Below are 25,278 nucleotides of genomic sequence, written 5' to 3'. Positions count from 1 at the left end.
TGGTCAACCATTTTAAATTACTTTTAGGCGACAAAATTTGCCATATTTTAGACGAATAAATGTACCTAAGACGTTTATATGTTAACTGAGTGCAGTTACACAATTTTCTTCAAAGGAAAACAATAGAAAAATGAGATCAACTAAACTTGAGGCACGCCAGAATCAGAAATGACCAAAAGGACGCATTTTGGATCAACATTTTCTATTATTTCTTGTTGCACTCTTGCCATTGATGATTATATATTTTTTTTTTTTTTTACAAAGCGTTTTAACTTATTTTGTCCGGTAATTGAGCATAACACAGCTAAACTTTCAAACACGTCATCAGAAGGCGCTCGCATCACTCAATTGAGGTATGGAAGCTCAATTACCTTTTGTCCTTTAGTCCTCACACTCCATAAGCAATGTTTCTAACAAAGGGAGAAGAATTTCTGTTTTCTGGGTCGAAATCTATTCATCTAACATTTATTGTGGGCTAGTTTTTGATCTTGAGTAGCGTTGGGTGGGAGGTGGGGGTAGTTCCCTGCTTTGGATTTGTATCAAACAAATATTCTTAGTTCCTTGACTGAATTTGTATTAAAAAAAAAATTTAGAGATTTATAAAAAAAAATTAGAGATTTATATTAAAAAATTTAGAGATTTATAAAAAAAATTGAGATTTATAAAAAAAAAAAATTTAGAGATTTATAAAAAAAAATTAGAGATTTATATTAAAAAATTTAGAGATTTATAAAAAAAAATTTAGAGATTTATAAAAAAAAAAAATTTAGAGATTTATAAAAAAAAATTAGAGATTTATATTAAAAAATTTAGAGATTTATAAAAAAAAATTGAGATTTATAAAAAAAAAAAAATTTAGAGATTTATAAAAAAAAATTAGAGATTTATATTAAAAAATTTAGAGATTTATAAAAAAAAATTGAGATTTATAAAAAAAAAAAATTTAGAGATTTATAAAATAAAATTAGAGATTTATATTAAAAAATTTAGAGATTTATAAAAAAAAATTGAGATTTATAAAAAAAAAAAATTTAGAGATTTATAAAAAAAAATTTAGAGATTCAAAACAAAAAAATTTAGAGATTTATAAAAAAAAATTGAGATTTATAAAAAAAAAAAATTTAGAGATTTATAAAAAAAAATTGAGATTTATAAAAAAAAAAAATTTAGAGATTTATAAAAAAAAATTTAGAGATTTATAAAATTTTTTTAGAGATTTATAAAAAAAAAATTTAGAGATTTAAAAAAAAAAATTTAGAGATTTATAAAAAAAAAAAATGTTATAAACTTTTTATTAAACAAAAATAAATTTGACCAAAAAAAAAAAAAAATTAAAAGTTGTACAAGTTAATCGACAAGCTTAATAAAATCTTTCCATGTTAAGAATGGCTTTCTATTTAAAAAGCCCTTCTTAACATGGGAAAAGATTGAGCAGTAAACTTGATAATAATTCAATACATTTTACACGATAAAATATGAAATAATCCGGTGATGACTAGGGAAGTGAAACTAGAAAATTATTAGAGAGTAAGTTATCATGCTACTATCTCTAAGAATGTTGTGATTGGGAGAGTGAATCGGAGCAGAGAAATTGTTGCTATTTACGAATTGTAATTAAACCGAATAATTATTAACACAAAACATACATGAGATACACGCAGGTAGCGTAGCCATTTTGGATTAATGTCTCATCTCCAGTGTTTCGTTTGCTGTTTTATTATTAGGGCTATGACAACAGCATATTCTTTTCCTTGTTTTCATTCTCATGTATATATATATCCATTGATATCTTGTATGTTTTATGTAGAGTGATGTGGTTCTCGGTTGATTAATATCGGATATATACTCGAGAGTCAAAACAATGAAAAGAGTATGCTATTGTTCTAGCCCTATTTATTATAGATGGGAATAATTGTTTCCAATTTATCGATACAGAAAAAAATGAAAAAAAAAAAATGAACATCTATCACTGGAAAGGTTCATACCTTCGATCATGGCATCCGATAATTGCGGATGTTCAATATGTGATCCTGAAAATAAAAAAAAATTTTTAAAATCTTAATAGAAATAGTTTAGAAGCAGCTGTGAATTCATGACTTTTATCATTTAAAGCATTCTTACAAGAAACATTAAACAATTCATGTGTCTGTCAGCGCGTCAATTATCAATGATCTCTTGTCAAAACCAAAGGCATATTTGAAATCAGCAGGTTCTTATCTTTCTTCTTGCGAAAAACTGAAGCGGTTCAGTCACTTTGTAACCAATCAACCAATTTAGAAAACAAATAAATTTCAACGTACTGTTGAAAGACGTTTTAGAATTTGCACAACGATCCTGGCAATAATGCCGGGACATCTCAAAAGCGGCAACTGGGTAAATGTTGAGACCTCTCAAAACACCGAACTAAACACTGGACCATTTTGTGTTTGAGATAGGATTTTAAATTTAAAGCAAATTTCACGTGAAAGCATTACATACTTATGCATTATGCCAAAATTAGCAAAAATTTAAAAAAATACAAAAAATGGTCGAGTAGAAAAATAATTACAAGTAAAAATTAAATTTATCAATATAAAATTTTATCATAAATTAGATTTTATATCTCTTTTTTATAAAACAAATGTTGTGCGTGTGCGTGTTTGTTCCCTATGGACTCGAAAACGACTGGACCGATTTTTATGAAATTTCACATGAGCATACTTTACGTGCCTAGCAGTGCCTTTAGAAAGGTTTAGTGTCAAAATGACTTTAATAAATATCAATAATCGAAATAATCCGATGAAAGAAGGATCAGGCGATTTTTACCAATTATACACTATACAGTTTAACATCACAAGTGGATTAGAGAAGTTTTATTATCACATAAGCCAAACGTCCCAACATATAAAATCAACAGTAGATTCTTTGATATGACAGGGGTGCATTCAAAATGAACGGTTCTATTTAAAGCACAATTGCACCATGATATTTGACTTTTTGCATTTTAAACAAATTCAAGCCATTATCATTGCACAAGCAGTCAGGCCAGGCATATAAAATCAACAGTTTGATATGACAGGGATGCATTTGAAATGAACATTTCTATTTAGAGCACAATTGAAGATGATACTTGACTTTTGCAATTTAAACTTTAATTCAAGTGATTATATATTTAAAAAATAATTTTATAAAATCAAGAATAAGTTCTCTACAGTGCAATGTAGACTACAATGTATTCAGGATTTTCACTACGCTTCCTTCCAGTGGAACTGCGATGGGTCCCCAACTAGAGCAGACAATCAATCAATTCGATTGAAAAATGGGGCATTTAATAGATTTTGATGACAATCCCGGGCAACGTCGCATGTCCCTTCTAGTTTGTTAACATTGAAGAGAAAGCTGCAGTTCACTTGGCCTTCAGGACAAGATCAAAGTGTAGTATCTGTTCTTCAGATGCTGCACTTCAATTTCTTGTTCTCTGTCAGTGAAGGACACAGCCTTCACGACTGAGACAATTTTTATTTTTGTACCTTTTCTCCATATTAAAAAACGACCCTGGTGTCTAACTCTGCCCCGTGGGGTAGCATTGTAAATAGGAACAAAATAATTATTATCTGTCATTTCAAAATAGAAAATGGTAAACCTGTGTTTTTTTGTTTTTAAATATTTCTAGCAGATCTTCTACTTGATCATTTTTCATAATTTTTGGATATTTTACTAATTTCGATATAACACACAAGTACGTAATAGTGTTTGTACCTAAACTGCACAAGCACCAAACAAAAAAAAATAAAGAAAATTGACAATAACCAAATGTATGACTTACCAGAAGTGTAATTCCTTTTCCGATACATACAGAAGACAACAATGATAATAGTGACACTGCCCACAACACCAAAAACAGTGCCCAACATAATCTTAAGTGAGCGTTCATATTCGCCACTTTGGTCGGAAGGCTGGATTTTGACATCATCTGCACAAAAAAAAAAAAAAAGTTGAAATTTAAAATGAAAATTGACCAATCAGAAATGAACACAGTTGTCGTTAAAGGGAAGCAACTCTTATATTTTTGTTTAATTATATTTAAAAGAATTTAATCACAAAATTAAATGCACCACAATGCATTTTGGTTTCTTTAAAAAAGAAAAAAAAAAAAATAGAATCACTTTACTTTATGGTTTGTCGAAACTTTTAAGAATTTTGCAAACCTGTACCTCTATAAGGCCATCATTTGCTCATGTATGGATTACTGTTGTCACATTTGGGCTGGTGCATCTGCTACAAGTCTCTCACTCTGTTACATAGTGTTCTCATTAAAGTTATCACTAGGGTTATCATAGAGGGGCGCCAAATTGACGTTTGGTGTATAACATAAAAGGGGATTATGCGTGTCATAAAAGAATTCCGTGTGTGTATGATCGTCTAGTTTCATATGCGGTTGTGTGTGTTCATATCTAATTGTTCATATGCTTTTGTGGGTGTGTGTTACATGCATTTTCTTCGACATACCTTACTTCATGTGTCGTCGATGTTGATCCATCTGGAATTCATCTTCTCTTGGAGGAGACTGGTACCTGTTAGACGAAGATTTATCACTCCAAGACGATGAATTGGTTTTATAGTTTTTTTATTTTCCTTCCAGATGTCGACACAGAATATGGAAGTGAATCTTGCTTGCTTTGAACACGTCAGCGCCCCCCACCCCCAGTGAAGGGGAGGGAACAGCTATTAAGCTGTCCGTCTTCTTCAAAGCCCAAATCCAGTCTCACAGATCTAGCCAACCTGACCACATCACTCATACGTAATCTGGTCAGCTAACCCTCGGTTCTGGTAAACGTGTCTACACTCCACGTTTACTCACCTCTCTCTCTCCATTCTGTAACAACTCCTGGACAGGGTTCAAAATAGAGTCGCCAACCTGATAGGTCTTGAACTGTCATCTAAGCATCAACCTCTGTCCCATCAACAAAATGTTGCATCCCTCTGCCTGTTTTACAAATATCTTAATGACAAACTACAAACCCTTGTACCCCCTCGACGAAAATACCCCCAACAACCTCAACAAGCAGCAAAGTCCCACCCCTTCACAGTAAAGATCCCCAGATGTAAGAGAGCCTTCTACTCTAATAGTTTCTTCCCCAGAACCGCTAGACTTTGGAACTCCCTTCTGGGTTCCTGCTTCCCCAACTGTACTGACATGCAGAAGTTCAAGTGTAATTATGAACAGATATCTTGCTACTCAACTCCCTTCATAGTATCCCAGCAACTTATGTCCCTGATAGTAGCCCCCTACATCAAAGTGGCACTGTGCCTTGTTTGGGGGGGGGAAAAAAAAAAAAAAAAAAAAAATTAATTTTTTTAAAATTTAAACTAGCTTTTTAATTCTTAGCAAATCGTTACTTGTCAAAAGATTGAAATTATTTAAATTCAATCCATCATAATACATTTCAGTTTCTTCAGCCATTTAAATATTTTTTTAATAATTGAAAATTTTCAAGCATTTGAGCCAGCAAATAGAAAGTGATTTAAATTAGCTTTCAAATTCTAAAATTTAACTGTGAAGATCTTATTTAAAAAAATAAAAATAAATAATCAGGTAATTTTAACTGGCATAGCGTTACGCGTTTGAGTCTAAGGGGTATTAAACATGCAACATATATTAAAAATTAAAACTCGGAGTTGAAAGAAAAATAAAGAGCATTTATTGTACATAAAAACAAAGAAACAAAAATAGGTACTTTCACAGTTTAATCAAGACATTAAAAAATGAAAATATCAAAAAAAAAAAAAAAAAAAAAAAAAAGGTTATATTGTACGTATCCGTTATGGGACGAAGTTCTCCGAAAAAAAAATTCACTCAATTTGATCACATAGTTTTTTTTGTTGTTTTTTTTTTGTTTTTTTTGTTGTTTTTTTTTGTTGTTTTTTTTTTGTTTTTTTTTTTGTTTTTTTTTTACACCGAAAAAACAATTTGTTATGATACCGAGCAAAAGGTTCGCCTTTTAGGATGAAAAGCTAGTAATAAAGATGGGGGAGGGAGTGTCGGCACTTTAAATGGAATTATCTCCCCCTGGCGTGTTAAAAATTTCCACAATGGCTGACTTCAACGCGCTCTCATAAAAATGTGTTTTTCCGGTGTAAAAAAAAAAAAAAAAAAAAAAAAAAAAAAAACTACTCGATCAAATTAAGCGAAAATTATTTTTCGGAGATCTTCAGTCCAAAACGGATACATACAATATAACCTTTTTTCGATATTTTCATTTTTTAATGTCTTGATTAAACTGTATAAGTGCCCAAAAAATATTTACAAATGATTTAAGGGAGATAAGCACGTTATTTCAGTCCAGTTTACGTTTAGAAGAAAGAGTTATTGAGAATTAATAACAATATTTCTTTGGTCAGAGAGAAAATCAGAAAATCTTTATAATTAGTCCAGTTTTTCTTTGAGGGTGCTTGTAATTAATTCTTTTTACAAGATTCCTTTGGACCAGATTTGGATCCCAGGAAATATTGGCCAGATTTAATCTAGTCAGCGTCTGATAACCTAGAGCGACGTAACTCGAAATGACTCATTGACTAATCAACTAGTTGACGCTATCAGCATTCTTTTATAGTTTTGGTAAATGGAAAGTTCCAGAAATGCTCCAAAATAGAACACCACAACTTAGAACATTCCAGAAACTCAAAAAGAACATTTTTATAGTCTAGTAATTATGCATTTTTAATATTATAAAAAAAATGTAATATCTTAATACTTTTATGAGGAAAATGTCCTCCCGTGACACATGGGTAAAAAAAAAAAGAAAAGCAATGACAAGGTAAACTTGTTCCTTCACTTTTTTCTTTCATGCCTATAAATTTTTTGTTACTTTGATTTCAATAATTTTATTTATATACTTTTATAAACATATATTTATTATATAAATTCAAAAAAGTTATTTTTAAAATTAAAATTATTTTTATAATTTCATAAACATATACTGCTTATAAAATTTCAAATAAAATAAAAATTTAATTTTTTTTTATTTTGTTATTAAAATTTCAACTAAAGACTAATCGTGTTATTTTTATAATTTTGTTAATTTTATTTTTTTTTTTTATTACATTTTCCCCAAACAAGGCACATTGCCACTTTGGTGTAGGTGGCTACTATCAGGGACAACAACTACTGGGGTACTATGTAGGGATTTGGGTAGCAAGATGTTGGTTCACGTTGCACTTGAACTTCTGCATGTCAGTACATTTGAGGAAGCAGGGACCTGGAATGGAATTCCAAAGTCTAGCGGTTCTGGGGAAGAAACTACTGGAGTAGAAAGATCTTTTACATCTAGAGATCTCTACAGTGTGGGGGTAGGATTTTGCAGCCTGTCGGGTCTGTTGAGGGTGTTCACATCGTGGGGGCACAAGTGCTTGCAGTTCGTCAGAGCATTCACCATTAAAATACTTGTAGAACAGGCAGAGCGATGCAACGTTTCGTCGATGGGACAGAGGCTGAAGCTTAGATGCCAGTTCAGGGCCTATCAGATTTGCGATTCTCTTTTGAACCTTGTCAAGGAGCGAGAGACTAGTAGCAGATGCACCAGCCCAAATATGACAGCAATACTCCATACATGGGCGAATGGTTGCCTTATAGAGGTACAGGATACTTTCAGGTGTTAGTAGTTTTCTAGCACGGTAGAGAGAGCCCACCTTCCTTGCAGCGGCCCTGGCAATGCCCTCGATGTAATTGTTCCAACTCATAAATAGTTTATTTATTATACAGTAAATATAAACAGACTAAATACCAGCTCTGTCCTGTATAGAGTACTCTTTAATAATCACACGGGTTTCATTGGATTTACATCTAGGAAACCAATCGATACAACCATATATATATAGGATGAAACAGTAGTGTTTGTAGGTATTTAATAATTATTATAGTAAATATATATATATGTCACCATAACATCGCATTCACTCACTTTCTTGGAAACTACTGGGTTAATCCAGCTGAAATTTTGTATGGATCTTTGTTATGATAGGGTGCAGCAAACTAAGTATTATGGTATCCATTCAATACAAAATTAGAAATTAGTATTTAATTTCCAAAACAAGCACAAATTTAACTATTTATTCTAAATTAATGGGCTATAACTTTTTCGCGTTTTTAACAGGCTAAAAAAGTCTAGCATTATATATATATATATATATATATATATATATATATATATATATATATAGTAAGTTATAAAATATATATGGCCATTAAGCTACACTGAATATTCCGCATTTCATCCACTCTAGGACTCTTCAGGCTTATGCGCGAATTCTGTGATTGTTTGTCATTTTTATATGCGCATCTTCTATTGAGATTTTAGTTAGCCAAGCAGCTTTCTAGTATCAACCGCGCCCTTCCTATCAGCCAATGAGCATGCACTTATCAGACAAAGGCCTATTTGACCTCTGGTTGACCTGTTCCTTTGTGTGTGCTCTATTTATCCTGGATATTTAGTTTCTTGACCTGTTTTAAATCTAGGTTAGTGTTTTTGGGGTTTTTTTTAATGTTAGTTTATATATAAATATACTACTAACTAGCTCTACCTACGTATTGAGCACTTTGAAGTAAATACTTAAAGTTTACACATAAATCTATACTTTCGTATATTAATTTTATGTGAGTAAATTAAGTAGTTATATATATATATATATATATATATATATGCATAGTAGTCATATATTTAAATATACCTATAGGAAAGAAAGCTACACAGAAACCATCTCCACAGGCAATGATCAGGATATATATATATATATATATATATATATATATATATATATGATGAAAATAATGGAAATAGTATTCCGACAAAATAGAGAAAATAAAAAGGAACAAACTTCCTCGAAATAAAGACGAAACGTTGGTGAACACATAATACGGTTTGTTCCTTTTTATTTTCTCTCTTTCTCTCTATATATATATATATGTCTTGGAAGTTTAATTTATTTTTTATCATTCGTTAGAAAACTATTTAGTCAGTTATTTAATAACCTGCAATCACTGCATCAACTTGTTCTCTCGGATTCACTCTAGTACCAATGAAATTTAAGGGATCATCAGTTGTTCACCATGAAACACTGTTTCGGGGATTTATATATACATACATATACGAAATGAATGGTGTACATCCAGATAGTCTAGTTTTATTTGTATTATTAATCACTACAAAACTAAGTAAATTGTTTTATTTTTTTTTTATAGAAAATTTGCAATCAGTTCTAATATTGTTTATTCATTTTAAAAACAAGAACACTTTAACCATATGTGAAAAGATATCCAGTTTGCTTATCAGTGAAAGGTATGAACCCTGTAATGAACTCGTTTGCAAAAAGAACAAAAACTTAAAAAAATACACAGAATTAAAAATATAATATATATATATATATACTTTACCCTGTCGGCGACTAATTGTCCTCGTTTCCGAAGTGGTAGTCTTCACGATACCAGAGGTACTACTTATTCTATGCTTCAATACAGCGGCAGTTGTTGTTGTTAAGGTTTTGCTTGAAGTACTGCGGCCTACAAGAAAATAATGTTCATTCTTGTGACATTTTATCATGAAAATTCGGAAAACAAGAGAAAAATAGACATGGAAGGAAATGTTTATCTCAGTCTTTTCTAGAAATACTGTTATGGCAGGTGGTCTAGAAATACTGTTATGGCAGGTGTTCTTCAGAATTGTCTGATCTGCTTCCTTTGTTCCAGCTTGTTTGACTTGTAGGTCCAGTGGTCACCATCAATTCACGGTTTTGATACCTCATTGCAAGACAGCTTCCTACTCTACCAGCTTTTTTTTTTTTTTCAAAAGAACCGCAACTTATGGAACTCCCTTCCTGCTCACCATTTTCCTTCTATCTATAGCTTTGGATTTTTAAAGACTGTAACAAAGCTGGAGCTGTGGACTGACCACCCTTGGCACAAACTTTGCACAATTTTTCCGCATCTACAGTTCTTCACAAATAATTGTGTGGACAGTTCCCACACTGACATCAAACTGTGCACTTATTGTCTCTGTAGAAACATGACAGTCCTTATCCATGAAATCTTTATTTGACCAATCAACTCTGGTGTTCTGACTTCCTTACTTCTCCCACACCTCTCACCATTCTTCATAGACATCCTGCCTGCCTTGAATCTCTTATGCTACTCAAAAACTGATGCTTGATTGTCGAGGATGGTCCAAAATTAGTCTGAAGCATTCCATAAGTTTCTGTGACATTTTTTTCAAGCTTAAGACAGAATTTTATTGCATATCGTTCTTCTAAAGTGTCTTCACATCCAGATTGCATTTTTGAAATTCACCAGCTGTGACAATTAAGCTTTAGTAGGGTGTATTTCAATTCCTGTTGTAGCTGTTCATTTGAATCTGAAATCATAAAAATTGGCCAGTCATCTCAGAAGATGTATACCAATAATATACTTAATTTTCAAGAGTCTATGAAAATTTTAAATACCTGTACAAAAAAGTCTGGAAACTTATTTAAGGCAATTCATAAATCTCTATCTAAATGTCTGTTTGTGTGTGTGTGTGTGTGTGTGTGTTCCTAATAGAAAGAAAGGTTAGAGAATAAAAAAAGTGTATTCAGATGTACATCTTTCTGAGAAATTTCAATGGAAATCATCTTCAATCTCTTAGGTGACTATTAGGGCAGACCCCCCCCCCACCTACCCCTAAAATTACACATATATATTATTAGCAGGTCACCTGGCGTTGCTCAATTTTATCACACACTGAAATATATTTTGATTTATGCAGATTTCATATTTATTATTCTAGAGCCAAAACTCTATTGATTATTATAGTGTACCCAATATATAATAGTGACTTCAAAAATTAAATAAAAAACAATCAAAACAATCTGACTTTGGGTGACATCAACGAAAATTTTTATCATTAATTTCCTTAAAACTCTTCAAATGTAACTTGGCCGTTACATTTTACTTGAGTAATTCATAAAAATAAAACATAAAACTGGAAATGTGGGTCTGCTTTTTTTCTTTCTTTTTTTTGTTTTTATATAAACAAAAGTTTGTTTTTTTTATTATCGTTACTTCCCCATTTCAACACCATTTAAAAAAGTCTCTCGCTAACACATGTTCACTTTACCTGGCACACATTTCTCCATCCTCCAATTGCATGCCGGTCACAGCCAGCGCATTCTCGTCCTCATGTAACCGTTCTCTTTGATGATGTACTTTGCTCCCCTGCACATGTGGTGTATTTTTCTTTTTTTTTTTTTTTTTTTTTTACATGGTGGTCACCACTTATCAAGGCCCGAAAGCCACTCGGAGATAAGGGTTATTGCATGTACAGTAATCAATGGGATAATATCGTAGTAATCGTTAGTAATGGAGATCTGATAAAGTATCTTAAAGGGGCGGTTCATCAGGAATTTGTTTATGTTGGACTTTAAGACATCCAAGTTGTAGTCAGGTGGGAAACAGGCAAATGGAAGAGAGTTCCACAGGCGTGCACTTCTAAGAAAGAAGCTTTGTTCATGGAATCTACGCTTTGGTTTTGGCACAAATAAAGAGTGGGGAAAATTATTGACAATGGTTTCAGCTAGACGGGTGTTTTTCGTGAAAGATTGGCAAGGGGGGGGGGCAGAGATTGGAGCTCAGACGAGCACTTGCCATGGAAGTAACGATAAAAGACAGGCTTGCAACGTCTCTTCTGTGAGAATTTTCTCATGTACACTTTCCAATTTGCATATGCCCCTTTTTTTTTTGGCTGCTGCCGCTGCTAATCTCTTCATAGCCAGCCATCATTTACTGCTGCTGCTGCTAACCCTAACCCACGCACTCACATGCACAATGTTAAACAAACATATTATTTATTAAAGCAAGTGAAAGGATATAAACTTAAACTTAAAGTGTGTTTATTTTTGACATACAATTATTTGAAATTTGATTATCCAAAGCGTTTTATGGTTGATGAATATTGATATTTGTCTGAAGCAATTCCCATTAAAAACTTCTTTTTTTTTTTAAATTGCAACTCGATTGGTTTGTGGTCCTAAACATTTGGCCAGAAAATTTTTTTAAAAATAACAAAAACAAAATAAGGTGCTTATTCAGATTGGCACTTGGGGTGATAAACAAAAATGAAGAAACACTTTTACATTGTATATTTGTTGAAAAAAATTGATCAAGTAGTTTTAGTTTTATTTTTGTAAAAAAACAAATTCGCAGTTTTTGCCAATAAGTGAAGGCTGAAGCCATTTTAATTTTCAAATTTTTTTTTTAATTTATAAAAATGACTTTTCTAAAATAATGTTTTCATCATTTGTAAATTTTATATTCTGAAAAATAAAAAAAATACACGTTGTGTTAATAAATTATTGTTTGGTTTTAAATTGTATGTTGCAGTTGTCTTCCCGACATTGTGCAAAGCAAAAAAAAAAAAATTGAAATGAAAGTTGGTTGTTTGCCCTTGATTTTACCGTCACTGGTACTTTTTTTTTCTTCTGGGCACGGACTGAAATTTAATTTTCTTCAATAATAAAAAAATATTTGACCAAATTACATGATTTTTGGAATATTCTATCTTCATTCCGTGATCGGTATGTACATCATACAAATTTTTCTGCATTTTTTTTTTTTTACTTTAAATTGCTGCCATAAGTGCCAATTTGAATAAGCACCCAAAATAATTCAAAATGTGTTACAAAAAGACAATGTTAACTCACCCAAACTCTTTAAAGGACTTCCCATCGTAAAAGAAGTTGAGTTCATAATCTGAACTTCACTAGCCAAACTGATCACGTTCACCTGAAAAGATTTTCATGGAAATTTTAGTTGAAGACAAAATTATTATTTTTTTTTTTAACATTTTGGGTACTGACCCAAAAATGGACCCAACATCACAGGAAGCAGGTAGAGAAGTTGCCAAAAGCTTTGCCAAAAGATAAATTCAAAAATGATGATAACAATACTTTAGTACAAGACTTGCTGTCAGTTTAATTATATGAAAAAATTGAAATGTTTTTATTTTTTTCAAGAAATGTTTCAAGAGAAATTAAAATTAGTCTTTTAAAAAGATGGAAACAACTACGAATGAAAACAATATTTTTCTTCAAAAAATTGTTTTTTTTGGGGGGGTGGGGGTTTTTGCTTATTAATGAAAACAATTTTTTGGAACTGATCCAGAACCTGATCCACAGTTGCATCAGTATCTTCCAACAGTTTATGATAACCAACTGGAAAATGTCCCTGAAAAAGCAGACTCAAACTCTGCCAGAAGATAAATTCAAAAAGCAATATTTTAGTACGAGATAAAACTCAAAGAAATTTTTTTTTCAAGAAAAATATTAAAACATAATTTTTTATTTTTTAATAAAATTTAAAAAAAAAAAAAATTGCTTCTTTTCAAAAAAGAAAAAAAAAATCAATAACTATGACGAAAATATTTTTCAAGAAAAGCATTAGTTCTATTTTTTTTTCTATTAACAAAAATAATTTTTTTCTCTGCTGACAGATGATCGCATTGGCTTTTTCTGGATGCGTTTCTGGCAGTTAACGATAAGCAGCTAGAAACTGCAGATATGACCATGGGTCAGGTTCTCGATCAGTACCACATTTCTATAAATAAAAGATAAGAACATCCTATCAAAACTGACATCTTTGTTACATTTGGTAAAAGTGCAGAACAGTTAACACTCAATAAATCAGGCATTCCCCTGATATACTTAAGGCCTTTGGCAGTGTCTGGCACGAAGGTTTTTTCATGAAAATTAAGTCATATCGTATTATGCAATGGATACTTATCATAAAATTCTTCTCAGACAAGAGAAAAATCCAGGTTGTCCTTGATGTTGGTACATCAAAACAACATGGTGTAAATATGGCTGTCGTACAAAGGTCGATCCTTGAACCTTTATTATTGCTGATATTCATAAATGACATTCCTTGTAAAATTGTCTCTGACATGGGTATATTTGCTGATGACACTAAGTAATCCCTATAAATTTGGTTCCAAGAACTAGTCCTTAACATTCAAGTGGCGCTGCGCCTTATTTGGGTGAAAAAACTATTAAAAAACACGTCTTCAAATCCAACTATATCTTGCCATGAATCACCCAAATGTACTGAAATAGAGTTTATATATTGATCAATGTTAATGCTTCATAATGTTCCTTATTCCCATTAATTTTTATCCTCGAGTGGTTCTTGGTCTTGGTAAATGGTGACCCACAATAGTAAAAACAACTAATAAAATCCAGCAATTACAACAGTGTTTAAATTAGGTGATCCGACCTTTTTAATCATTTCCTTATATAGACAAAATCGATCGACCACCAATTGTGTGTATTCAATCTGGAAACATTTAACCATCTCACCTTCTCTAGCAATATTGACTTTCTTTATTTTTAATAGACTTGATGATGTGCCCATCTATGCGAGATTCCTCGTATTCTGTTGAACTTTAAAAGCAGGTCACGAACGTTCAACAATCAATAACACATAATTTATACTAAACTTCATTGGAATTAAATTTTTCTAATAAACCCACCAGATTAAAACATCCATAACACATTTTTTCGTTCATAAAATCTGCTTTCTCTACAATCATCGCATGCCTTTCTTTGCAACACAAATACATAAGGTACAGGCAAATTGACAGAGTATTCATCACTATTAGCAGCATTAATTATTTTAAGAGAAATGCTATTGAGAACATCAGTCAAGAACAGTTTATTTTGCTTGACCAACTCATTCATGAGCTATATGCATTAAAAAAAAAATGTACGATATAAAGTTATAAACATTTTAAGTTACTGTTGCAATATTTTAGATGTATAACGGGGTATGATCCCACACAGTCGGACGATTCTATTTATAAACGATGCTGCTAGGAACTGACGAATCGAATTAATTCACGTTTTGCTACCAACCAATCAAAAACCAGAATTGCTCCATAAATATTAAACCTTTTCTGGAGCAATTTCACACGTTTTTTTCCGTCTCGACACGGTAAGAATATTTTGCTCTGTGGAACTGTCTACTGCAAACCAGTCACCTCTCAGGACTTGTGTGTAACAACGAACCATCTGAAACTAAACATGGCTTACACTTCTAGAGTTACATAAATACGTGATCTCAGCAAAGTAGTTCTTTTTAAATTTTTAATTCAATAAATGTCCCCAAAATTTTTTGTTGTTATTTTAATGAACTTGTTTTGAATTACAATGAAATTTTGATGGGAATTATCTCCTCTTTCACCTAGTATAGGTGAAAGTTGATATGCCATAAAACAAACCGGAAGACCTGATTCTGACATAGAATAGCATCAACGTGAATTTAAATCTACATGTAGAGGAGTTGTGATATTTGCAGTCACCGTTTTTGTTTCAGTGGAACAAAGGCACTATTTTTTTTTTTTTTCTGCTCTTTGAAACAGACTGCCAGAAGAGGCTTCAATAAGCTTTACCATATCTTGCCTTGGACAAGTATAAAGACGATATATATATATATATATATATATATATATATATATGGGTTTGTATTACTGTACACATAGATTCGAAAAAGTTGTCAAAAAACAAATATATAACAAATAAATGTTATCAAAGGCAAGATAAGTTACTTTTCTACCTAACTGGATATATTTTTCGTGTTTTTATTCAATGTAACATATTCATTCAGCTCGAAAAACATACAGTGTTTACCGATGTATTGGAAAATTCAAAATGGCGGTCGACACTCTCTTTAACACGGTAAGTTCAGGAAAAGATGTTATAAATAATAAACTAGACAAAATACTGTTAGAAATTCGCTCATTATATGTTACCGTGACATAAGTTGACATATATTTGGGGTTTTTAATAGTATTTTGTCTAGTTTATTATTTATAACACCTTTTCCCAAACTTAGCATGTTAAAGAGAGTGTTGGGCGCCATTTTGAATTTTCCAATACATTGGTAAACACTGCATGTTTTTCGAGCTGAATAAACATGCTACATTGAATAAAAACACAAAAAATATATCCAGTTAGGTAGAAAAGTAACTTATCTTGCCTTTGATAACATTTATTTGTTATATATTTGTTTTTTGACAACTTTTTCGAATCTATGTGTACAGTAATACAAACCCATATGTATATGCAATATCTTTTGTCTTTTTACATGGCTTTCTGCACTTTGCTATTTTCTTTTGTACCAAAAAAGTCGATTGATTTCAAATGTACAATACTAACATACTGTAAACGCAATAACCCTTATCCCCGAGTGGCTTCTGGGCCTTGATAAGTGGTGATTACCTTGTAAAAAAAAAAAGTATAACTCTTGAAATTTTTTTTTTCTTTCTTTAAACATTTAGTCCTATTAGAATTAAAAAATCTTCCAGCATCTGGAAATTTCTACAATGAAGGGGTGTAATTTTGCTGCTAGTCTAGTAAAGGTCAGAAGTACACATTTAAAAGAAATTTTAAAAACATTTTGCCCTACCTGAATTTGATAATAACCAGGTTGAACGCCAATAAATTCTGCTTCAGTTTGGTTTCCGGGCAACTGTGGTAAAAAGATGAAAAAGAATTAACAAGATAAAAAAAAATCATTTAGTGTGATATCTATTGATGCCAGCCTCCCCCCTCCAAATGTTGGGGGAAAAAAAAAAAAAAAAAAGAAAAAAAAGTGCGACAAAAGATACCGGCAGAAATTTGTTCACCAAGGTAGACAAAAGGAAGATGGGGATCATAATGAAGATGATGGGAACAGAAAGGAAAAAAAGTTGGATATATTTTTGGAGTTAGTTTTAGAAGCGACCGAGTTTTATGACCGTCGGGAGCAGTTTGTGACAGTCAAATACAGGCAAGGTTCATACAGATGTTTAATATCCATTTGCAAGGACTTTTCAAGGTATTTTGACGTTGTCTCCAGACAAAATTCAAGTTTTAAAAACAAAATTTGATATATTAAGAATGGAAAAAGTGGTAAAAAAAAAAAAAAAAAAATCAAATAAATGTTACCAAAAACAAGATAAGTTACTTTTCTACTTAACTGGGTAGGTTTTTAGTGTTTTTACTTAACATAAAATCTTTATTCGGCTCGAAAAGCATGCGTTTTCAAAAGGTATGCGGCCACAAAAAAAAAAAATGGCCACATAACAAATATATTGTGGCCAATTTTTCTTGTGCTCATGTACCCTTTGATAATGCTTGTTTTTCGAGCAAATTAAATATTTTACATTTTAGTAAAAACATTAAAAATCTACCCAGTTGGGTAAAAGAGTAACTTATCTTGCCTTTGGTAACATTTATTTATTATAAATATGATTTTTTTACCACTTTTTCGAAGGACTGGACAGTAAAATATTTCAAGAATGATATAAGTAACCAAAACCTACTAATATTTTAATTAATATTTAAAAATATTTCGATTTTGAATTTGACTAGCCATTGCAAACCTGTCTTTGTTTTATCATTATTTCCAGGGCAAGTGCTCGTCTGAGCTCCAATCTCTGCCCCCCCCAGCCAATCTTTCATGATAAACACCCGTCTAGCTGAAACCACCGTCAATAATTTTCCCCATTCTTTATCTGTGCCTAAATCAAAACGTAGATTCCACGAACAAAGCTTTTTTCTTAGAAGTGCACGCCTGTGGAACTCTCTTCCGCTTGCCTGTTTTCCAAATGATTACAACTTGGATGTCTTCAAGTCCAACATAAACAAATTCCTGATGAATCGCCCCCTTAAGTAAGACACTTTATCAAATCTCCAATACTAATGATTACTACGATACTATCCCATTGATTACTGTACACACAATAACCCTTATCCCCGAGTGGCTTCCGGGCCTTGATAAGAGGTGACTTCCATGTAAAAAAGAAAGTATATACATAACATCAAGTAGTTTTGTCATAAAAAGGATGTAACTATTGTATCAATAATACTGGAAATTGTACAATGCAATTTCAGAAGAATGTATTTCGATTTTATTTTTAATTTTCTGCCACAATTGTCTGTATATGAATGAAACGAAAATATCATATTCCGAAAATCATGAAATCAATCAAGTAGTTTTATTTTTAAATTAGAAAATCAAATTTTATGAGTAACCAAAGAATAGCTAGTATGAATCGTCGAGTTATCTCCCTTTGTTTTAATTTTTTCAAGTTCAATGTAAACAAGTTCTTGATAATCCGTTCCTCTTAAGTAATCCAATTTGCCAAATTTTCTCTTCCAACGATTACTATGATATTGTCCTTTTGACCACTGCACACTCTTTAACCCTTATCCTCGAGTGGCCTCTGGGCCTTGATAAGTGGTGATTCCCTTGTAAACAAAAAAACAGTTCAAACGATAAAGACCACAGCTGTAGCACAAAATGTGTTGGTTTTGATTCTGGCTGATGTCATACAAGTCATCTTTTTTAAACTTTTGAAATCAGTATTATATAATTTAGGTACAATATAATATTCAATACGGAATGGTTCTGTAATAATACAAAATCTGCATGAATTAAAATATATTTAATCATATTTTACGACCTAGCAAAGATAAAATTGAAGTTCTTGCTCGGAATTATCCCTTTCTATAAAAAAAAAAAAAAAAGGCCGTATGATATATGTATCCGTGATGAATGAAACGAAAATATCATATTCCAAAAATCATGTAAATCAATCAAGTAGTTTTATTTTTAAATTAGAAAATCAAATTTTATGAGTAACCAAAGAATAGCTAGTATGAATTGTTGAGTTATCTCCCTTTGTTTGAATTTTTTATTTTTTTTAAATGGCATGTGCGATACAGTCACTCAATTTATGTTTTTGTTTATTTTCGTTTTTTAATAATAAGGGAATTCTGAACAAGAAGCAAAGATTTTTGTTTTTAAATTTTTTAATTTTCGTACAAAAAATAATCATCACAATTGAAATGATGAAAATTGGCGAACAGAAAGAAGATGAAGCGATACGCACCTGTTGTTGTTGGACAATATGGGAGGAGTAAGGGTCCCGAAGGTGGGAGAACTGAATTAGGCTAACATTGTAGCTGTCGGCCACATATTGGCGACTTGGTTCGAACACAACATGGAGGCTGCTTTCACTGTCGACGGAAACAGCAATCGTTCTCTTTTTATTGACTTTCAGAGGATTCACTGGGTATTAAAAAAATAAAAATGAATTTTTTTATTTTTTAAACAAAATGGAAAAAAGTAAAAAAATGTTTTTTTGTAACTTTTGTATCCAAACAGAACATGGCGACACAATTCCAAAGAACATGGTGACAAAAACAGTAAGAGTCATATTTTATACAGGGTGAGTCACGAAAAATCGATGTTTTTAAGGAAAGCAATTCAAAACCAATAACTGACTAAAATAACATTTAATATAAAAGATAAACAAATAACAAATTAAACGGCATCTCAAGGAGGTTTAAAGAGTACCTTCCTCAATCTCTAGCCTTTACTCAAGGAGAGCAAGGAGCGTTCAAAAAAAAACATCCATTTTCCATGACTCCCCTTGTATATGAATTATTCCAAAGTTGGCCAAAGACACCTGAGGAGCAAGCTGAACATGTGGTTACACACCAAAGCTGATGTCGAACCTTGCTCTGGTCCACAGGGTTACATTGCTTGCAGCTGATCTTGAAACTGGTTGCCCATCAATATCTATATTATAGAGTTGGGAGATCAGATGTAATAAGGGTTACCGCATAGATAGCTATCCTTCTGGTCTTGATAGGTATGAAAAAAAAAAAAAAATGTTTTAGTAAAAATGACAAATTCCATCAGCTAAGATCTAAAATCCATCTTATTCAAGCAATTTAATCTTGTCGAACTCAACAATCTTTCTAACAAATTCTGGAATCCACACAGAATTTCTAATGCAATTATAAATAGTTAGATTTATAGTGATAAGCATTAAAAATGTAGATCTAAAAAACAAAAAATTGATATTAAAATTGTCCGTGATGTAGTTGATCAAGTATTAATTCTTGCGGAATTTTTTATTTTTATTTCAAATGATGTATTTTCAAATAAGTTTTCGTTATAATATCTTTACTTTATATATCATTTTAAAGAGTGTTTTTCATTCTATATAATCGTTTGAATTAAATCGTTTTAAAACAATTATGTTTTCTTTCCAGAATGTTGAATACAAGATGGAACAAAAAGCAAAATTTGCACAATTTTCTTATTTCAATTCAAACAGTTCACAATGAAGCATCTAATCCAGGAACCATTACTGAACACACAACACAATAGCGGTTTAAGAAATTTCATGGTGCCAACAAGAGTCTTGAAAATGAACATAGTGGTTAGCCATCAGATGATCAATTAAGAGCTTTAGGTACAATATAATATTCAATAGAGAATCCACGCACAACTGTTTGAGAACTTGCATCTAAATTAAATGTAACATATACGATTTCCACCAACTTGAGAGACATTGGAAAGACAAAAAAAATTGATAAATAAGTGCGATGATAACTAGCAATGCTCAGCTCAGTGATTAGACACCAATGAAGTTTCATGATACTTTCTAAATCCAGAGTTGTACCAAAAGAAGATCTGACTGTTTGGTGGTCGGTGACCGATCTCATCTATTTCAGTTTTTTTTTAATGCAGGCAAAACCATTACAACGGGGAAGTACCATCAACAAATGGACGAAATGCATCAGAAACTTCAACAACACTCAGCATTAGTCAATAGAAAAGACCCAATTCGCCTCCACAACAATACCCAAACACTCGTTGTTAAACCTACCCTGCAGAAGTTGAACTATGAAACCTACCCTGCAGAAATTGAGCTATGAAACTGCCTCATCAGCCATACTCTCCATACCTCTCACCTACTGACTACCACGTAAAGCATAAGCGATATCAAAAACGCATTTAGCAACTGTTCCACCAGAACGCAAGATTTTTACGTTACTGGCATAAATACACTTGTTTTGTGTTGGTAAAAGTTTGTTCATTCTGATGGTGCTGATTTCGATCAATAAACTTTTGTTTGAGCCGAGGTAAGTTCATCTAAATTTAAAAGTTAAAAACCGCAAGAACTTTCTTGTCAACCTGGTATTTGATAAAATTAATTGTAAGTTACACTCTTCTGGAGGTTGAAGGTTCAATGCTCAGTGCGGGGTGTGCTAAGAATGTAATTGCAAATAACTTTGGACTAACAGAAGTAAAAAGTTTTGTTTGAAATTCCAGATTTCGACAAGATACACCCAAAGAAAATCGGAGGTTACGCTGCGCAAATATCACACAAGATAAGAGCAGTAGTTTGAATTATCGAACGATGAAATATCAATCAGCATCCCAATATCAATCAGCATCCCAATATCAATCAGCATCCCAATATCAATCAGCATCCCAATATCAATCAGCATCCCAATATCAATCAGCATCCCAATATCAATCAGCATCCCAATATCAATCAGCATCCCAAAAATCCAACAAATGGTCCAGCAAGAATTATAAAAACACAAATACAAAAAACTTTCAGTCAGGAAACATAGATGCATCATTAAAGTAAGATTGAGTTCAGGTCTTTTTGTGGTTTTGGATTTTGCGGTTAAAAAACTCACAACTCCAAATCCTGCAGCTTCTCCGAAAAACAGGCTTTTTTAAAAATCCAAGCTGGTACCATCTTATTTGTAGGGAAGTAATGAGATTTTACGTTATTTTGCGAGACTCGTCAGCATATACTCGGGCGTGGCTGCCATTTTATTTTTTCTTTATTCTTAACCAGACATTACATGTTACATAAACTCATGCAGAAATTTGATGCGAGCCCCTTCCACACTCTTTACTTGCTACAAGTGGCAACAAGGCATTTTATTAGACTTTCATCTCGCCTCTCATCAAAGTCATGGCAAGTGACAAGAAACAGATAAAACGTCTTTACAACACATTCGAAGTTTGACTATAAATCGCAAGAAAAAGCTTTCGTCAGAAATGTTATCTTGCACAAAAGTGTTCTGACTGAACAATGCATTAATCATTCTACAGTGAGAATATACTAACATAAAAAGAAACGATTATTATATAACTGCTACAATAAGAGATTATTTCTTGGCCTTTGGGACAAGATCAAAGTGTAGTATCTGTTCTTCAGTTGCTGCACTTCATTTTCTTGTTCTCTTTCAGTGGAGGAGAAATCCTTCACGACTGAGACAATTTTTATTTTTGTACCTTTTCTCCACGTTAAAAAACGACCCTGGTGTCTAACTCTGTCCCGTGGGGAGGCATAGTAAATAGGTACAATAAGAGATTATATATATATATATATATATATATATAACTACTTCATTTACTCACATAAAATTAATATACGGAAGTATAAATTTATGCGTAAACTTTAAGTATTTACTTCAAAAGTGCTCAATACGTAGGTAGAGCTAGTTATAAGTTATAAAATATATATGGCGATTAAGCTACACTGAATATTCTGCGTTTCATCCACTCTATGGACTCTTCAGGCTTATGCGTGAATTTTGTGGTTGTCTGTCGTTTTTATATATGCATCTTCTATTGAGATTTTAGTTAGCCAATCAGCTTTCTAGTATCCACCGTGCCCTTCCTATCAGCCAATGAACATGCACTTACCAGACAAAGGCCTATTTGACCTCTGGTTGACCTGTTCCTTTGTGTGTGCTCTATTTAGCCTGGATATCTAGTTTCTTGACCCGTTTTAAATCTAGGTTAGGGTTTTTTTTATGTTATGTACATATATGTGTGATAGTTTATGTATATTCATGTTTATTTAATTTATTTATTTATTTTCCATTGTTTTTGTTAGTTTTAAAATTATTTTATATCGCTATCCTAGAGTAAATTTTATCCTGTGAACACAGTAGTTCGCTATTTCTCTTCGACAGTTTAATAGATGTTGGGGTTCTTTAAAGTACAGGATAGCAAATTTTTTCATGAAGGCATAATCTACATGGGTCGTCTAGGTCTCTACATGTGGTAGCTGGTCTTATTATTTTCCATTCAACTACCGGCGAATGTCCGCTTTCCTTGAGTTCCCAGTATTCATTTGCTAGCGTTGTTTTCATACAGTGTTTTTTATTGTTGAATGTACTTTTGTGCTCATAATAGCGAGTTTTAAAATTTAAGGAAGTCATACCTACATAATATTTCTTGTTATTCGTTGTTTTTATTTAATATTTTGTTATTATGTGCTTTAATTATCATCTCTAAATTTTTGAAGCAGCTGTAGGATAACTAAGGTATTTTTATTGAAAATTTTGTGTAAGGAGTTGGTTGCGGGAAAGTGTTTTTCAATAAGATCTAGAAATTTCTTGCCAAGTTTTGTTTTTAGCATTTGATTGTATGGGGCCGTATACCAAATTATAGTTCTTTTTCTTCTATTTTTAATTTTATTATAGTTATTGGTGTTTTGTTGCTTATATTTGATATCGATATTTTTGTATCCACTATTTTTTAGGGCCGTTTCATAGATATTGGTTGACCTGTTAAATGCATTTTCATCGCTTGAGTTATTGCTGAGTCTACTTACGATCAAGTTAGGAATCTGCTTTATAATTGATGGTGGGTGATTACTGGAAAGCTGATTGGCTAACTAAAATCTCAATAGAAGATGTGTATATAAAAACGACAGACAACCACAAAATTCGCACATAAGCCTGAAGAGTCCATAGAGCGGATGAAACGCGGAATATTCAGTGTAGCTTAATCGCCATATATATTTTATAAATTACTAACTAGCTCTACCTACGTATTGAGCACTTTTGAAGTAAATACTTAAAGTTTACGCATAAATCTATACTTTCGTATATTAATTTTATGTGAGTAAATTAAGTAGTTTATATATGAGAGAGAGAGAGAAAAATAAATAAAACTGTCTCCATATTTTCAAATTCTATCTCTTCTGAAACTAAAAGTTGAAGAGTGGCACTAGGGGCCTCAAATGATTGGATTTTTTATGGACCGTTCTTTTATGGGTTTTTAGCCGATTAAAATAGTTTTTACGGAGTCAAAAATGAGTCAAAATTAAAAAATTGTTATTCATTTTGTACATTCATCTTAGTTTGATTTTTAATTTTTATTCAGTTCATATGCTTGTCACGTTGATGTAGTGGTAACATCACCAGCTTTGAATGCTACAGTTTTGCTTTCGATTTCGATTCTAGCTGATGGCACCCAAATACTTTTTTTTTTTACTTTTAAAATCACGACTCTATAATAATATATACGAAATCTGGATAAATTAAAATATCCTACTTAAGCGTATTTTCATCCCCCCCCTGCTAGTAATATATATATATATATAAGGTAAAATTAAAAGCCAAGAACAATGCGAGATTTTTTTTTTTTATATATAGAGTAAAATTAAATGTAAACAAAAGAAATAAAGTTCTTTTTTGTTGTTTGTTTTTTTTCTTTTTCACACAAATTTTAACTCTAAACAACAGTAATTTTTTTTTTTTTCTGTTGTATTCAATGGTGATTTACAACAGAAAAAAAAAAAAAATTACTGTTGTTTAGAGTTAAAATTTGTGTGAAAAAGAAAAAACAAACAACAAAAAAGAACTTTATTTCTTTTGTTTGCATTTAATTTTACTCTATATATAAAAAAAAAAAATCTCGCATTGTTCTTGGCTTTTAATTTTACCTTATAATTTTCTTCAACAATGCTTCAAGCAAACTACAACCTACTTATATATATATATATATATATATACACACACACAAATAAAACAGTAGATGCATTTATGTGTGTGGGTCTGTTTGTAAATATTTAACCAATAAACTCAGACTACTGGTCACATAACATTAAAATTAACAGGAAATACACCAAAGACGGTTTATAACAAGGAAAATCTTTGTTTGGATGGATGATTAACGCGTACAGAAGTCGGCAGGTTGAAATTCAAAATGTTTATTTCAACTTGCTAACATATTTCTATTACTTTTGCGCATGTGCAAATTTGCTCATAGTTTAAAATCATTTCATTTAACATTTTTATTATCTGTCTGTCGATAAAATATTGTATTATTGTGAAATGTGTAATTTTTACCAGCAATAAAATATATAAATAAAATATAAACAGTCACAACTAGTATGCACCCACTGCCAGGAAAAGTGACTGCATGCTGACACTGACCTAGAACCATTTGATTTTAAGGAGAGGGTAGTGATTATTCAAAGATGAAAATGTTTATTCATGTGTATTATAGCATTAGATTGCACAGGTCGTGATCGTCCACTTGTGTTCATCCAAATTCGATACTTCATTTCCACAGCTGCAGTCTTGATATATGTGGTTTCTGTTACTGGTGTAACAAACACA

At 31.8% G+C, this 25,278-nt stretch overlaps 1 protein-coding gene across 1 annotated transcript in view; it reads right to left on the bottom strand.

Moving 5' to 3' along the window:
- LOC145243567 (uncharacterized) overlaps positions 1-25,278 on the bottom strand; it is a 177,668-nt gene that overhangs the window by 4,817 nt on the left and 147,573 nt on the right. Inside the window, exons 6-11 of the mRNA XM_080106549.1 lie at positions 18,933-19,111; positions 16,463-16,525; positions 12,706-12,787; positions 9,410-9,535; positions 3,806-3,952; positions 1,986-2,030 (exon numbers count right to left, since the gene is read on the bottom strand). Of these exons, the coding sequence (XP_079962675.1) occupies positions 1,986-2,030; positions 3,806-3,952; positions 9,410-9,535; positions 12,706-12,787; positions 16,463-16,525; positions 18,933-19,111 (642 nt within the window). The remainder of the gene's footprint in view (positions 1-1,985; positions 2,031-3,805; positions 3,953-9,409; positions 9,536-12,705; positions 12,788-16,462; positions 16,526-18,932; positions 19,112-25,278) is intronic.

Source organism: Euprymna scolopes, chromosome 22, assembly GCF_053919585.1.
Source record: "Euprymna scolopes isolate OS-2025 chromosome 22, ASM5391958v1, whole genome shotgun sequence".
Classification (NCBI taxonomy): domain Eukaryota; kingdom Metazoa; phylum Mollusca; class Cephalopoda; order Sepiida; family Sepiolidae; genus Euprymna; species Euprymna scolopes.
Note: the sequence above shows the minus strand (reverse complement) of the source record. Positions and strands in the feature narration are given on the sequence as shown.